The sequence below is a fragment of the Canis aureus genome, chromosome 3, assembly GCF_053574225.1.
Source record: "Canis aureus isolate CA01 chromosome 3, VMU_Caureus_v.1.0, whole genome shotgun sequence".
Classification (NCBI taxonomy): domain Eukaryota; kingdom Metazoa; phylum Chordata; class Mammalia; order Carnivora; family Canidae; genus Canis; species Canis aureus.
In genome coordinates, this window is record NC_135613.1 from 79,120,361 (window position 1) to 79,138,098 (window position 17,738).

General features: G+C 37.1%; 1 protein-coding gene across 1 annotated transcript; it reads right to left on the reverse strand.

Annotated features, from left to right (window-relative positions):
- Positions 1–367: 367 nt before the first annotated feature.
- Positions 368–1,300, reverse strand: LOC144305880 (olfactory receptor 8B3-like). Its single transcript, XM_077885008.1, has one exon. The coding sequence runs from the start codon at positions 1,298–1,300 to the stop codon at positions 368–370; it is 933 nt and encodes a 310-aa protein (XP_077741134.1).
- Between the last annotated feature and the right edge of the window lie 16,438 nt (positions 1,301–17,738).

Sequence of the window (17,738 nt, forward strand, 5' to 3'; positions counted from 1 at the left end):
CAAGAGTAAGAGCCCTCTAGACCACCAGCCCCAGAAAGAGCAAAAGGAGAAGAGAGACCCTCAGCTTCTGAGGAGTCTTGCCACAACTCATCCCCCAACACAATAAGAATCTCCCAACCTCTATGTAGCTTCTAACTCAGAATGTCTGAAGTGGGGAAGAAATTAGGGTGCCCTACCTTGTCATGTATCATCAATAAAGTATATATTACTCAGCTCCAAAAAAAAAGAAAGTAAATTGACAGAAGATTCAAATTTCCTTCACCATGGTAATAAAGACATAGGATATGAACACTCCCACCTAAACTATTCTGATGAAAGAAACAGAATATACTAGTTCTAAAACTACATACAAAGACAGAGGTTCTGATCAAAACACTCTCCTACTCTGGATTTTTCTCAGAGCAAGTTTAATGTCTTTGTTTCTCAAGCTATAAATGAAAGGGTTCATCAAGGGAACCACATTGGTATAAAAGACAGAGGAGATTTTCCCCTCATCCATAGACCTAGCAGAAGATGGTTTAAGATACATAAATGCACCTGAACCAAAAAAGAGAGAAACTGCAATTATGTGGGAACTGCAGGTGCTGAAAGCTTTGGATCTGCCTTCAGTGGAGCTGATGCGCAGGATGCTAGAGAGGATGAAACCATAAGACACAAAGATGGTGACAGTGGGCACAATGATGTTGACGCCCACCACAATGAAAACCACCAGCTCATTCACATACGTGCTGGTGCAGGAGAGCTGGAGCAGAGGGAGGATGTCACACAAGTAATGGTTGATGGTGTTTGCATCACAAAAGGTCAGTCTCAGCATGCATCCAGTGTGGGCCTTGGCACCTGAGAATGCCATCAAATATGAACCAAGCATAAGGAGGGAACACACATTAGGGGACATGGCAACATTATACAAAAGTGGGTTACAGATGGCCACATAGCGATCATAGGCCATGGATGTCAGCACATAGCATTCAGAAATAACCAAAAAACAGAAAAAGTAAAGCTGGGTCATGCACCCCCTGTAGGAGATCATATTCTTCTTAGATGTGAAGTGAATCAGCATTTTGGGTGTAAACACAGAAGAATAACAGAAGTCTATGAAGGACAAATTGAAGAGGAAAAAGTACATGGGAGTGTGGAGGTGTGAATTCAGCCTGATTAGAATGATCAAGCCCAAATTTCCCAGCACAGTGACCACATACATGAGTAGAAACAAGCAGAACAGGGGGAGCTGGAGATCTGGTAAGTCTGTGAGGCCTGCCAGAATGAATTCAGTCACAAAAGAGGAGTTTGTAGGAGCCATTCTTCTCCAAGGGGATCTGTGAGCACAGGGGGAAAAAAAGGATTTCATTAGAGAAAAAGCCAGCTCTTCCCACAATATTTCATCCTACAAGAGGGGATATACACTGAGAATACCTGAGGTCTGAGACTAACGAAATCTGGACACAGAATATCGTCATTTATCCTATCATGATACTGAGAAACACTACCTTCCCCTTTATTAGAAGTTTACAATCTAAATAGAGAAAAGGGCATCACAATTTAGCCTAAAGAGGAAAGTCCAGTCCTGCCACATGCAAACAGGACTGTTTGAGAAACCAAGGAAGAAGGGAGAAGGATGGACCAAAGCACAACTGTCCTTCCCTGGACTCACCATTTCCTCCTTCACTTAAACCTCCCATCAAGTAAAATTGGAAGCAGAGTCACTCCAATCTGGCGCTGGTCTCTAATGCACATTAGACTTGGTATGATGGGGACAAGAACTGTGTGTATATTAGAAAACTAAGCGACCAGGGTCTAGGACAGGTTAAGTTACTGACTCACGTCACAGAATAAAAGCCATAAATCAAAAAGAGTGAGAGCTCCATCCATGGAAAGGGAACTTTCTGACAGAGATACTGTATCCCTGTGCCCCTTAAGTCTCTGAATATCCCCTGATCTCCCCTTGAACAGATTCTTGCTCACCTGAATCTCCGAACTGCACAAAATGAAAAAGAAAGTTACATATCTTTGGTCTCTGGATTTCCAACTCACAAGAGGGACATTCATATAAGTGGAATTCAAGAACTCACCCTCCTTTGCCCAGAATATCTCAGTGCTTCCTTATCATTGCTCTTTACCCCTGCAGTCCTGGAATGGTTATTTCAGGTTCTGAGGCCTTTAGTCCCTTTGATTCCAAAAGGATGTAGCATACACTTAATTTCAGATATGCCCTAGAAATCTTTCCAAACTACAGGTCATAATTTCTGATTATGACATTGGGTTCTCTCATGCAACAGAGGAAAACAGTCTTTATTTTTATCTTATTTGCCACTTCTAAGATACAGATGATTTATAAGCACCTGCTTATAAACACAGTAGAAGCCTGCTCAGTCTCTTCCCCTTGGGATTATTCCTGTGTGTAAAAGAAATAATAGGACTGTATTTACACTCTAGACTGTGCATCTGTCTTTAGTTCCTTGGAGACTCTAAATTTACTCAAGTTTTCTCATCACTGTATGGATAGTCCATCTCCCAAGACAGAGCCAAAAATGAACTCCATTTTCCTTGTCTTCTTCATCTCTGAAGGGAAATTTATTATACTGTTTATTTCCCTCTTTATTCCCATATCTTAAATGGAAAATATTCTGCAAAGATTCTGTATTCAGGATTCTTTATGTCTTTTCTTTCTTTTTTAATTTTTTTCTTCTATTTAAATTCAATTAGCCAACATATAGTACATCATTATTTCAAATCTAGTTTTCAATAATTCATCAGTTGCATATAACATCCAGGGCTCAACATATTGTCTGCTCTCCTTAATTCCCATCACCCAGTTACTCCATTCTCCCACTGACCTCCCCTTCAGCAACCCTCAGTTTGTTGCCCTGAGTTCAGAGTCTCTCATGGTTTGTCTGTCTCCCTCTCTGATTGTTTCCCATTCAGTTTCCCCTCCTTCCCTTATGGTCCACTGTACTATTTCTTATATTCTGCATATGAGTGAATCCACATAGTTGTCTTTCTGATTGACTTATTTCATTTATAATAGTACCCTCCAGTTCCAACCACATCATTATAAATGGTGGGTGTTCATCCTTTCTGATGGCTGAATAATATTTCACTGTATAATGCCACATCTTCTTTATCCATTCATCTATTGAAGGACATCTCAGCTCATTCCACAGCTTGGCTATTGTGGACATTGCTACCATAAACATTGGGGTGCAAGTGCCCCTTCATTTCACTACATCTTTGGGTTGTAGGGTAGCTCTATTTTTAACATCTTGAGGAACCACCATACTGTTTTCCAGAGTGGCTGTACCAGTTTGCATTCCCACCAACAGTGTAAGACAATTCCCCTTTCTCCACATACTCACCAACATCTGCTGTTTCCTGTATTGTTGATTTTATCCATTCTGGCACGTGTGAGGTTATAGCTCATCATACTTTTGATTTGTATTTCCCTGATGACAAGCAATGTGGAGCATTTTTTTTTCATGTGTCAGTTGGCCATTTATATGTCTTCTTTGGAGAAATGTTGGTTCATGTCTTCTGCCCATTTATTGACTGGATTCTTTGTTTTTTAGATGTTGAATTTGTAAAGTTCTTTATAGATCTTGGATACTAGCCCTTTATCTGATATGACATTTGCAAATATCTTCTCCCATTCCATAGGTTGCCTTTCAGTTTTGTTGACTGTTTGCTTTGTTATGCAGAAGGCTTTTATCTTGAAGTCCCAGTAGTTCATTTTTGCTTTGGTTTCCCTTGGCTCTTGAGATATGTCCGGCAAGAAGTTGCTGCGGCTGAGCTCAAAGAGATTGCTGCCTGTATTCTCCTCTAGGATGTTGATGGATTCTTGTCTCACATTTAGGTCTTTCATCAATTTTGAGTTTCTCTTTGTGTATAGTGTAAGAGAATGGTCTAGTTTCATTCTTCTGCATATATCTGCCCAATTTTCTCAGCACCATTTATTGAAGAGACTGTCTTTTTCCATTAGATATTCTTTCCTTCTTTGTTGAAGAGTAGTTGACCATAGAATTAAGGGTCCATTTCTAGGTTTTCTATTCTATTCCAGTGATTTATGTGTCTGATTTTGTGCCATACCATGCTGTCTTGATGATCGCAGTTTTTTAGAATAGCTTGCAGTCAGGCATTGTGAGGCCACCGGCTCTAGTTTTCTTTTTCAGCATTCCTTGGCTATTTGGGGTCTTTCTGGTTCTATACAAATCATAGGGTTATTTGTTCCAACTCTGTTAAAAATGTTTATGGTATTTTGATAGAGATTGCATTGAATCTATAGATTGCTCTTGGTAGTATGGGCATTTTCACAATATTTGTTCTTTTAATTTGTGACCATGGAATGTTTTTCCATTTCTTTGTGTCTTCCTCAATTTCTTTCAAAGTGTTCTGTAGTTTTTAGAGTACAGATCCTTTACCTATTTGGTTAGGTTTATTCCTAGATATCTTACGGGTTTTGGTGAAATTGTTAAGTGGGACTGACTACTTAGTTTCTCTTACTTCAGTCTCATTGTTAGTGTATAGAAATGCAACTGATTTCTATGCATTGATTTTGTATCCTGCCACATTGCCGAATTGTTTTATGAGTCCTAGCAATTTTGGGGTGGAGTCTTTTAAGTTCTCCACATACAGTATCATGTCATCTGCAAAGAGTGAGAATCTGATTTCTTTGCCAATTTGAATACATTTTATTTCTTTTTGTTGTCTGATTGCTGAGGCTAGGATTTTTAGTACTATGATGAACAACAGTTATAAGAGTTAGCATCCCTGTCATGTTTCTGACCTTAAAGGGAAAAGCTCTCAGTTTTTCCCCATTGAGAATGATATTTGCCATGGGCTTTTCATAGATGGCCTTTAGGATATTGAGGTATGTTTCCTCTATCCCTATTGAAGAGTTTCAACAAGAAAGGATGCTGTATTTGTCAAATGACCTTTCTGTGTCTACTGAGAGGATCATATGGTTCTTGTCCTTTCTTTTATCAATGTGATCTATCACAATGACTGTGAATGACTTGTAATTGACTTGTGAATGTTGAACCACCTTTGCATCCCAGGAATAAATCCCACTGGTCATGGTGAATAATCCTTTTAATGTATTTGGATTTAATGTAATTGGATGCTGTTGGCTAGTATCTTGGTATTTTGACATGTGTGTTCATCAGGGTTATTAGTCTGTAATTCTCCTTTTTTGATGGGATCTTTATCTGGTTTTGGGACCAAGGTAATGTTGGCCTCATAGAATAAGATTTGAAGTTTTTCTTCCACTTCTACCTTTTTAAACTGCTTCAGTAGAATTGGCATTATTTCTCCTTTAAAAATTTAGAAGAAGTCCCCTGGGAAGCCATCTGTCCCTGGGTTCCTGTTTGTTGGGAGTTTTCTGATTACTGCTTCAATTTCCTTGCTGGTTATGGGTCTGCTCAGGTTTTCCATTTCTTCCTGTTTCAGTTTTGGTAGTTTATAAGTTTTCAGGAATGCATCCATTTATTCCAGATTGCCTGAATTGTTGGCAGACAGCTGCTCATTATATGTTCTTAAAATCATTTGTATTTCCTTGGTGTTCATCTTAATCTCTCCTCTTTCAGTCATTATTTTATTAATTTGGGACCTTTCTCTTTTCTTTTTAATAAGTCTGGCTAGGGAGTATATCTATCTTAGTTCTTTCAAAAATCAAGCTCCTAGTTGCACTGGTCTGTTTTTTGTTTTTTGGGGTTTTTTGGTTTTTTTGGTAAAGATTTTATTTATTTATTCATGAGAGAGCCAGAGACATAGGCAGAGGGAGAAGCAGGCTCCTTGAAGGGAGCCTGATGTGGGACTCAATCCCGGAACTCTGGGATCATGCCCTGAGCTGAAGGCAGATGCTTAGCCACTGAGCCACCTAGGCATCCCTGCACTGATCTGTTCTACTGTTCTTCTTGTTTCCATTTCATTAATTTCTGCTCAAATCTTTATTTTTCTCTTCTGCTTGGTTTAAGATTTATTTGCTGTTCTTTCTCCAGCTCCTTTAGGTATAAGTTTAGCTTGTGTATTTAAGATTTTTCTAATTTTTTTAGAAAGGCCTATATTGAAATGTACTTCCCTCTTAGGACTGACTTTGCTGTATCTCAAAGGTTTGAGCAGTTAGTGCTTTCATTTTCATTAGTTTGCACGAATCTTCTTTTTTTTATGAAAAGAAATATGTGGGCATTTTAATTGGGAGTGCATTAAATTTTTTTTAATTTATTTTTTATTGGTGTTCAATTTACCAACATACAGAATAACCCCCAGTGCCCATCACCCATTCACTCCCACCCCCCGCCCTCCTCCTCTTCTACCACCCCTAGTTCGTTTCCCAGAGTTAGCAGTCTTTACGCATGAATCTTCTTAATTCTTCTTTAATCTCCTGGTTGACCAATTCATTCTTTAGTAGAATGCTATTTAACTTCCATACTTTTGAGTTCCTTCTAATTGCCTCATATGATTAAGTTCAAATCTCAAAGCATTGTGGTCTGAAAATTTGTAGAGAATAATCCCAATCTTTTGGTATTGGTTGAGACCTGATTTCTGACTCAGGATATTATCTATTCTGAAGAAAGTTTCATGTACAGTCAAGAAGAGTGCATATTCTGCTGCATTAGATCAGAATGCTCTGTATATATCTGTGAAGTACATCTGGTCCAGTGTATCATTCAAAGCAGTTGTTTCTTTGTTGATCTTCTGCTTCAATGATCTGTCCATTGCCATGAATGGGGTGCTGAAGTCCCCTACTATTAATGTATGATTATCTATGTGTTTCTTTACTTTGGTGATTAATTGGTTGATGTAATTGGCTGCTCCCAAATTAGGAGCATAAATTTTTACAATTGTTAGATCTTATTGTTGGATAGACCCTTTAGATATTATATAGTGTATCTCCATGCTTACTACAGTCTTTAGTTTAAAATCTAATTAATCTGTCATGAGAATTGCTACCCCCAGCTTTTTTTTGAGGTCCATTTGCATGGCAAATGACTCTCCACCTCTCGCCACCCTGCATTTTCAGTCTAAGGTGTTTTTAGGCCTAAAATGAGTGTCTAGTAGACAGGATATGGATGGGTCTTGTTCTTTTATATAATCTAATACCCTGTGTCTTTTAATTGGAGCATTTGCACTCAGAGTAACTATTGAAAGATATTAATTTAGTGCCATTGTATTACCTGTACAGTCCTTGTTTTTGTAGATGGTCTCTGTTTCTTTCTGGACTATATTACTCTTGGGCTTCCTCTTTACTTACAGGATCCTCTTTAATACATCTTGCAGGACTGGCTTGGTGGTCACATATTCTTTCAGTTTCTGTCTGTCCTGGAAGCTCTTTACCTCTCCTTCCATTCTGAATGACAGCCTTCCTGGATAAAGTATTCTTGGCTACATCTTTTTCTCATTTAGTACCCTGAATATATCATGCCAGCCCTTTTCTGGCCTGCTGGGTCTCTCTGAGAGGTCTGCTGTCAATCCAATATTTCTCTCTTTGTATGTTAAGAATCTCTTGTCTTGAGCTGTTCTCATGAAATTCTCTTTATCTCTGAAATTTGCAAGCTTCACTATTATATGTCAGGTTGTTGATCTATTGTTAATTGGTTTTGAGAGGGGTTCTCTCTACCTCTTGGATATGAATGCTTTTTTTTTTTCCCCCAGCTTAGGGAAGTTTTCAGCTATGATTTGCTCAAAAATACCTCTGCCCCTCCCCACCACACACACACACTCAGGCACTCCAATTCTGATGTGGGTTCTTTTCATGGCATCACTGATCTCTCAGAGCCTCTCCTCAGGGGCTATTAGTTGTTTATCTCTCTTTTTCTGAGCTTCCTTCCTTTCCATCAACTTGTCTTCTATATTACTTATTCTATCTTCTCCCTCATTTACTGTGGTGTTAGAGAATCCAATTTAGATGGCATCTCAGAGTATTTTTAATTTCAGCCTAATTAGTTCTCATTTCTGCACCACAAGATTCTCTAGTCTTTTATGCTTTTTTTCAAGCTCAACTAGTAATTATAATTATCTTTAATTCCATCTCTGATATCTTACTTAAATGCATATTGATTAGATCTGTGGCAGAAAGTACTACCTCTGGTTCTTTCTTCTGTTGTGAATTCCTCCTTCTAGTCATTTTGTCCAGAGAAGTATTGATGAACAAGTGAACAGAATCAATAATATCAAATGACCCAAGCAAAATACACACTAGACAAATTTTAAGAGATCAGAAAACAGAAAAGTGAAGAAAAAGACAAAGACAAACAAAACAAAAACAAAAACAAAAAGGAAATAAAGGGGGAGGAAAGGAGGAGGGAGAATATAATCTCATAGAGTGGACAAAAGAGGGTGATCCACTTGGTCCTGAGTGTATTTTGGTCTCTGTTTTAGAAGACACTAAATTCCAAAATTATTTAAAAAAAAAAAGAACAAATATATATACAAAAATAAAATTGAATACAGGGAAAGGAAGCCAAAAATTAAGAATATATCTATAAAATGTAATTGTAAAAAAATGAAAGTTATAAAAAGACTTAAAATCAAAGAGCTAATAAAATAAGTAACTAGTTGAAATACAAAAAAGAAAAAAATGGAAAATTTTAAACTGAAAGATAAACAAATCATAAGAAAAAAAAACTCAAGTTCTGAATACCATCCTCCCCTAGCACTGGAGTTCTGTAATCCTGTTTGGTCAGTAAACTTGCTGTTCACCTGTTCTTCTCGCTGGTCTTCTGGGGAAGGGCCTGCTGTGCTGATTCTTGGGTGTCTGCTCCTGAGTAGAGAGTGGAGTTGCACCATCCCTTCCCAGGGGACCAGGCTCAGTGTAAACCATTTGCACCTGAGACTGTTTCCTTGGAGCCTTCTAGGCCTCTTTAGAGTGTGAAAATTAAAATGGCCACGCCCCGATCTCCAGCTCCAGAGTTGAAAGATCCCAATGTGTTCCAAACTCTACAGACTCCTATGGTGCCTTCCCACTCTGATCCTCCCATGGGAAGACAGAATGACGCTGATTTGTGCAATTTGCAGGGCCCCAGCAGGGAGAGCATTTGCCTGCTCCTTTGCACACCCACTCCACCCCTTCTGGAGAAAGCAAGGGTTGCTCCATTTCTGTCCATTGCAGGGCCCTGGCATGGAGAGTATTTGCCCAGTCAACAGTGCACCCACTCCGACTCTCCCAGAGGAAGATGGACGGATGCTGTGTTCTAATCTTTTGTAGGGACGTACATGGAAAGCAGTCCCCCATCCCGCCTCGTTTGCAGTTTATGGGTGAATCCAGCTGAAAGCCCCCTCTCAGGGCTCACTGACTTAAACCAGATTCCCTGCTCCGAGGCTTGGGAACTCTGCCAACTTAGGCACCTCTGTTCTTTCTGTGAATCTGGGGATCCTGAGACCCCACTATCCCACCTGGGACTCTTCCTCCTATCACTTTCTGGAAGCTGGCTTACAAAGGCTCCCCCCCTGTGCCATTTATCTTCCAATATATACCCTCTATTTCTCTTCACTTCACTCCTACCTTGCAAAAAGTGGTCACTTTTCTATTTTTATAAATCCAGTCATTCTTTTCTTCCATCTCAGGTTGAATTCACAGGTGTTCAGGATGATTTGATTAGTTATCTAGCTAAATGAAAAGGACCAGATAAAACAAGGACCTCCCCCCACCACCACTCTTTTGCCATCTTGCCTCATCCCCTCTCTATTTCTTTATCTTGAAGTTTTCAAGAGGGAGAATCTAATGTCTATTGTCTCTTTCCTGAGATATCTCTAAAATAATTTTAATGCCATGTATTCTTCTAAAGTTTTTATTTTTTTAAGGTTTTATTTATTTATCTGAGAGAGAGAGAGAGAGAGAATGAACATGAGTAGGGGAGCAGCAGAGGAAGAGGAAGAAGCAGACTCCCTGCTGAGCAAGTAGCCCAATGCAGGGCTCAATCCCAGGACCTTGAGTTCATGAGCTGAGCCAAAGTTAGACACTTAACTGAGTCACCCAGGCATCCCTGAAGTTTTTACTTCTAAACATCTACTGGATATTTGTACCTGACCATTCTGCTGGGACTTGTATAACATTTCAGTAACTGAGGTCATCTATTTCTTCTCATCACACACACACAAAATAAATGGAGCTGTGCAGTTAGAGAATGTGTGTATGAATCCTACCTTCAGTCTTACTAATAATACCAGGGCCAAATTACTTTTCTTGTCCTCTGGTATCTTTGTAAAATAGAATGTAAAAATCAAAACAAAAACAAAACCCGACTTTTCATTGAGTTGTTATGTTGATTAAATGATAAAATGTAACCAAAATGGCTTGAACAGTACCTGTCCCATGATAGTCGACTAATTCCAGTTGTCATTTATATAAATTCCAAGAGATCCTCCATCATCACACTCATCAGACATCTTCTCCTTTAATTCATCTGTTCTCCAAAAATTATAGCTTCTGTAAGAATAAACACCATTTTTTGTCTTATTAGTTAAGCATATGATGTACAATATACACATATGTATGTATATAATACAGCATACATAGTAAGAACTCAAATATTTCTGAAAATAATACTATACTCTGGTTGCAAACCTTCAGAATATTTTCCACAAATCCCACATGCTAAGCAATAGAGTCTACAACCAGTAGGGGCAACGGCTTCCATTCCTTTTGCTCAGCCACCACCATACAAATTCAGGCAGTTTTTAGGTTTTAACTTAACTCTAATACTAACCTGTAGTGGCTCCTAACTATTTTCTAAAATCTTCACGTACATCCTTTCATTTAACCAGCCACACTGCTGCTAGAATGAGCTCTGAAAGCACATATCTGTCATTCTCTAACCCAAGAACTTTCAATTGTTCTCCAATTAACTTGGACAACTGAAAGTTTGTCAAAAATCTGCCTTAAAACTATGATTCAGCCTTAGTAAAACTAAAGAAGAAACTGAGTCAAAGTTATTTTTTTCTTTTGTCCTCTTCTTTACAGGATATAATTGAAAAATAACAATTTCATATATTTAAGATATATGACTTGGTTTTATAAGTGTAAAGACTCAAATAATTGCCACAATCAAATAAATCAAAATATCTATCACTTTATGTAGTCATTTCTTTCTTTCTTTCTTTCTTTCTTTCTTTCTTTCTTTCTTTCTTCTTTCTTTCTTTCTTCTTTCTTTCTTTCTTTCTTTTTCTTCTTCTTCTTCTTCTTCTTCTTCTTCTTCTTCTTCTTCTTCTTCTTTCTTCTTCTTCTTCTTCTTTGTGGGAGAATTCTTCTTTTGTGTTTGGGAGAATATTTAAGACAACTCTGAGCAAATACCAAAATTTTAAAGTATGCAACAAAGTGCTGTTAACTATAGTGACATCAGTGTACATTAGATCTCCAGAACTTATTCATCTTGCATAAAGGGAATATAAGGGAAGGGAGAAGAAATGTGTGGGAAATATCAGAAAGGGAGACAGAACATAAAGACTGCTAACTCTGGGAAACGAACTAGGGGTTGTAGAAGGGGAGGAGGGCGGGGGGTGGGAGTGAATGGGTGACGGGCACTGGGGGTTATTCTGTATGTTAGTAAATTGAACACCAATAAAAAAAATAAAATAAAATAAAAAAATAAAATAAAATAAAATTTTTAAAAAATATGCAAAAAAAAAAAAAAAAAAAAGGAAACCTTATGCACCTTGACCAACACGTACAAGGATTCCCTGTTCTCCACAAACTCAACAATGCTTATCTATTGTCTTTTTTATAATGGACATTGTAACAGACATGAGGTGATATCTCATTAGGGTTTGCATTTGCATTTCCCTGGTGATCAGTGATATTGAGCATCTTTTCATATACTTGTTGGGCACTTCCAAGTTTTCTTTGGAGAAATATGTATTCAGGTCATTTGCCCATTTTTAAATAAAGTTATTTGCTTTGTATTGTTGTTACTATTGAGTTTCAAGTGTTCCTTACATATTTTGGATATAACCTTTTATCAGATATATGGCTACGGACACTTCCATCCAATCCATAGGTTGCTTTTTCATTTTGCTGATTATTTCCTTTGCTCTAAAGAAGCTTTTTTAAAAAGAAATTTTATTTACTTATTTCAGAGAGAGAGAGAAAGAGAGTAGAGGAGCAAAGATAAGGAGAAGCAGACTCCCTAAGCAGAGAGCTCAACATGGGGATCAATCCTTGAACCCTGATATCATGACCTCAGCTGCAGGCAAATGCTTAACCAAATCAGCCACCTGGGTGTCCTTAAAGAAATTTTTTATCTGATGTTATCTCACTTACCTATCTTTGTTTCTTTTGCCTTTGTTTTTGGTGTCATATTCAAGAAAATCTCCAATTTTATGCAAAAGGTTATATCTGTATTTTCTAATATATACCATTGGCCTCTCTATTTATCTTATATTTATTTTTTATATTTGTTTTTATTGATGTTCAATTTGCCAACATATAGTATAACAACCAGTGCTCATCCCGTCAAGTGTCCTCCTCAGTGCCTGTCACTGAGTCACCCCCACCCACAGCCCCCCTCCCTTTCCACCACCCCTTGTTCATTTCCCAGAGTTAGGAGTCTCTCATGTTCTGTCTCTCTTTGGGTTTTTCAAGTACAGCTTTTCCTTATTCTCTTGAGGTAGTTTCCTTCTACTCTTAGTCTGTTGAAAATGTTGAAAATTTTTTATCATGAAAGAATGTTGATTTTGGTCCCATGCTTTTTAAAAATCAATTGACATGAATTGTGTGTATGTGTGTGTTTTCTTCATTTTATTAATGTGGTGTGTTACTTTGATTGATTTTTTTTTATTGATTTTTATATGTTGAACCACCCTTATATTGTAGGAAAAATCGTGGTGTATAAATCTTTAAACATGCTGCTGAAATGGATTTGCTAGTGTTTTGTTGAGGATATTTGCATTGATGTTCATGAAGTATATTGGTTTATAGATTTCTTGCAGTGTCTATTTGGCTTGGGTATCAGGGTAATGGTAGACTCAAAGACTGAGTTAGGAAGTGTCTCATATTCTTCAATTTTTGAAAAAGCTTAAGATGGATTGGTGTTAGTTCTTCCTCAAATATTTTGAAGAATTGACCAGTGAAGCCATGAGGTCCAGGACTTTATTTTCCTGGGATATTTTTAATTACTGATTCAATATCCTTACTAGTCATAGATCTACTCAGATTTTCTATTTCTTCATGATTTAGTTATGGTAGGCTTTGAATTTCCAGGAGTTTATCAATTTTGTCTAGGTTATCCAATTTGTTGGCATATACTCATTTATTACAATCCTTTTCATTTCAGTACAAGTGGTAGTAACATCCCTACTTTTATTTCTGAATTTTTTTCTTTGACATTTTTAAACTTTTTAACATTCCAAGAAAACTGTCATATATCTACAAAAGTTGAGAGCATATTACAATTTGCTATGCATAACCCATCACCAAGTTTCAAAAATTATCAACTCATAGCCAACCCTGTTTATCTCTACCACCATTACTTAACCCTCTCTTCAGTGGAGTTCCTCTGGGGAAGAATGGAGATATCATATTTTAGAATGTATTTCCAAAATATAAATATTTATTAAAATTCTAATAACAACATTACTTTACACCTAAATTAATATGAAAATGCCTTAATGCTATCAAATGTCCATTAAGTACTTCAATATACTTGATTGTTGGGCTAGGATTTTAGCACAAATCCACAGTATAAGTGTGAGGTACAGCTGTGTGATGTTAGTGGATATACTTGGTCCATTCTGAAAAACTTCTTCTGCAATGTCCTTTTATCATAAATTATTTAAATTGAAGGAGCCTCGGTGCCCATCGAAAGATGAATGGATAAAGAAGCCGTGGTCTATGTATACAATGGACTATTATTCAGCCATTAGAAACGACAAATACCCACCATTTGCTTCAACATGGATGGAACTGGAGGGTATTATGCTGAGTGAAATAAGTCAATCGGAGGACAAACATTATATGGTCTCATTCATTTGGGGAATATAAAAAATAGTGAAAGGGATTAAAGGGGAAAGGAGAGAAAATGAGTGGGAAATATCAGTGAGGGTGACAGCACATGAGAGGCTCCTAACTCTGAGAAATGAAATAGGGATAGTGGAAAGGGAGGTGGGAGGGGGGAGGGGGTAACTGGGTGACAGGCACTGAGGGGGGCACTTGACGGGATAAGTACTGGGTAATATGCTATATGTTGGCAAATCAAACTCCAATAAAAATTATTTAAATTGAAATTGGCTCAAATATAAGCCATAGCTCCCTTGGAGACTCTATAACCAAGCAACTATGATAGTTCCACTCTGCATTTTTTAACTTGCTTTAGAGATACAAAAAGTCAAGGAAATGAGAAAAAAAAAATAATGTTCAACTTATCTCAGTCCCTCCAACAAATTGTAGCTACCAATTATGGAATAGGGGGAAATGTCGTATAGAACTGAAAGCTGAGGAGGGGTGAAAACCCTTTTCACACAGAAATAAGGTAGGCATTTTATTCTTTTTATTTATTTTTATTCGTTTCATTTATTGAGTCAGGAAATGCTCATGATCATGTTGTCTTGTCAATAGTATCTTGTTCTGAAGTGATTAATTTGAATCTTTTTTTCCTTAGTCCATTTAGCTAAAGTCTTGTCATTTTTGTTGATTTTTCCAATAAACCAACTTTTGGCCTTATTAATTTTCTCTATAGTTTTTCTATTCTTTATTTTATTTATTTCTGCTCTAGTCTTTATTTCCTTTTTCCTGTTACATATGTGCTTATTTTCATCTTCTTACTTTATTAAGTTGTGACATAAATAAGGTCATCAGTTTGAGATGCTGAGTGAAATAAGTCAATCGGAGAAGGACAAACATTATATGGTCTCATTCATTTGGGGAATATAAAAAATAGTGAAAGGGATTAAAGGGGAAAGGAGAGAAAATGAGTGGGAAATATCAGTGAGGGTTACAGCACATGAGAGGCTCCTAACTCTGAGAAATGAAATAGGGATAGTGGAAAGGGAGGTGGGAGGGGGGAGGGGGTAAGTGGGTGACAGGCACTGAGGGGGGCAGTATATATATATATATATATATATCTTTATATATTTATAGCTATGCACGCATAGCTATAAATTTCCCCCATGCCACAGCTTTTTCTGCATCTCATGTGTTTTGCTATGTTGTGGCTTTGTTCTCACTCATATGTAAATATTCCCCAAATTCCATTGTGCTGTCTTCTTTGATCCATTGGTTTCTTTAAAAGAGTGTTGCTTAATATCCACAAATTTGTGCATTGTCCTGTTTTTATTCTGTGATTGATTTCTAGCTTAATTTCAATCTTCTCACTTAACCTTTGGGTTTTACAGCAGTCTTGTTAGCAGATGGAAGCACTGGCTTTCTCGCTGTGGGTGAAGTTTTGAATGCAGCTTATAAAGACTAATGAGGAAATATTCATGTCACTGGATTCATGAAAATAGTAAAGAAAATTCTAGGGTCAAGAACAAGACAGGCTGTCCACTCTCACCACTGTTATTTAACATAGTACTTACTGGAACTCCTAGCCACAGCAATAAGACAACAAAAATAAAAGACATCTAAACTTGCAAGGAAGAAGTCAAGATTTCACTATTTGCAGATGACATAGTACTATATAAAGAATACACACAGACAACAAAAAAAATTACTAGAACTGATACATAAATTTGGTTAAAGTTGCAGGATACAAAATCAATGTAGAGAAATCTGTTGCCTTTCTATATACCATTAATGAAAGCAGCATGAAGAGAAATCAAGGAATCAATCCCCTTTAGAATTGCACCATAAACCATAAGATAACATAGGAAAAACCTAACCAAGGAGGCAAAACATCTGCATTCTGAAAACTATAAAACACTGGTGAAAGAAATTAAAGATGACACAAAGAAATGGAGAAACATTTTAATCTTCATTGATTGGAAGAAAACATCTGTTAAAATGTCTGTATCTATTTTTGCTACCGAAAGCAATTCAAACTTAATGCAATCTCACTCAAATTAACAACTGCATTTCACACAGAGCTAGAACAAATAATCCTAAAATCTGTATGGAACCAAAAAAGACTCTGAATAGCCAAAACAACCTTGAAAAAGAAAACCAAAGCTGGAGGCATCACAATTCCATACTTCAAATTATATTGCAAAGCTGCAGTGATCAAGACAGTATGGTATGGGCACAAGAACAGACACATAGATCATGGAACACAATAAAGAACACAGAAATAGACCCACAGCTATATAGTCAACTAATCTTTGACAAAGAAGGAAAGAATATTCAATGGTAAAAAAAAAAAAAAAAAAACAGAAAATAGTCTTTTCAAAATATGATATTGGGAAAACTAAAGAGCTACATTCAAAAGAATGAAACTGGACCATTACCATTTTTTTTACACCATAAACAAACAAACAAAAAAGTCAAAATGGATGAAATATCTAAATGAGAGACAGGCAACCATCAAAATCCTAGAGAACAAGTAGTAATGTCTTTGACAACAGCTATAGCAACTTCTTACAAGATATGTCTCCTGAGGCAAGGGAGACAAAAGCAAAAATGAACTGTTGGGACTTCATTAAGATAAATGGCTTCTGCACAGCAAAGGAAACAATCAACACAAGTAAAAGGCAACCTTCAGAATGGGAGAAGATATTTGCAATTAACATACGATAGGGTTAGTATCCAAAATATATAAAGAACTTACCAAACTCAAAACGCATAAAAACAAATAACCCAGTTTAAAAATGGACAAAGGATGGGACGCCTGGGTGGCTCAGTGGTTGAGCATCTGCCTTCAGCTCAGGGCGTGATCCCGGGGTCCTGGGATTGAGTCCTACATTGGGCTCCCTATGAGGAGTCTGCTTCTCCCTCTGCCTATGTCTCTACCTCTCTCTGTGTGTCTCTCATGAATAAATATATAAAGTCTTTTTTTTTAAAGGAGCAAAAGACATGAATAGACATTTTTTTCAAAGAAGACAACAGATGGACAATAGACACATGAAAAGATGCTCAACATCCCTCATCATCAGGGTAATACAAATCATATCTACAGTGAGATATCACCACACACCTGTCAGAATGGATCAAATCAACAACACAGGAAACAGCAGATGTTGGAGAGTATATGGAGAAAGGGGAATTGTCTTACACTGTTGGTAGGAATGCAAACGGGTGCAGCCACTCTGGAAAACAGTATGGAATTTCCTCAAAAGGACAAAAATAGAACTAACCTATAATCCAGCAATAGTACTATTAGGTATTTACCCAAAGAATACAAAAATACTGATTCAGAGGAAGACATACAACCAATGTTTATAGCAGCATTATCAACAAGAGACAAATTATGGAAGGGCCAAAAGTCCACCAACTAAAGAAGATGTAATATATATGTAGATATAGAAGATGTAATATATATGAACAATGGAATATTACCCCGCCATAAAAAGGAATGAAATCTTGCTATTTGCAAATATGTGGATGGATCTAGATAATATTATGCTAAGCAAAATAAGTCAGAGAAAGAGAAATAACATATAATTTCACTCATAGGTGGATTTTAAGGAATAAAACAAATGAATATGGGGGTAGGGAAAGTGAGAGAGGCAAACCATAAAACAGATTCTTGATAATAGAGAAGTAACTGAAGGTTGCTGGAGTGGAGGGGATGGGGAGATGCATTAAATGGGTGATGGGGGTTAAGGAGGGAACTGGTTGTGATGAGCACTGGGTGTTCTATGTAAGTGATAAATCATGAAATTCT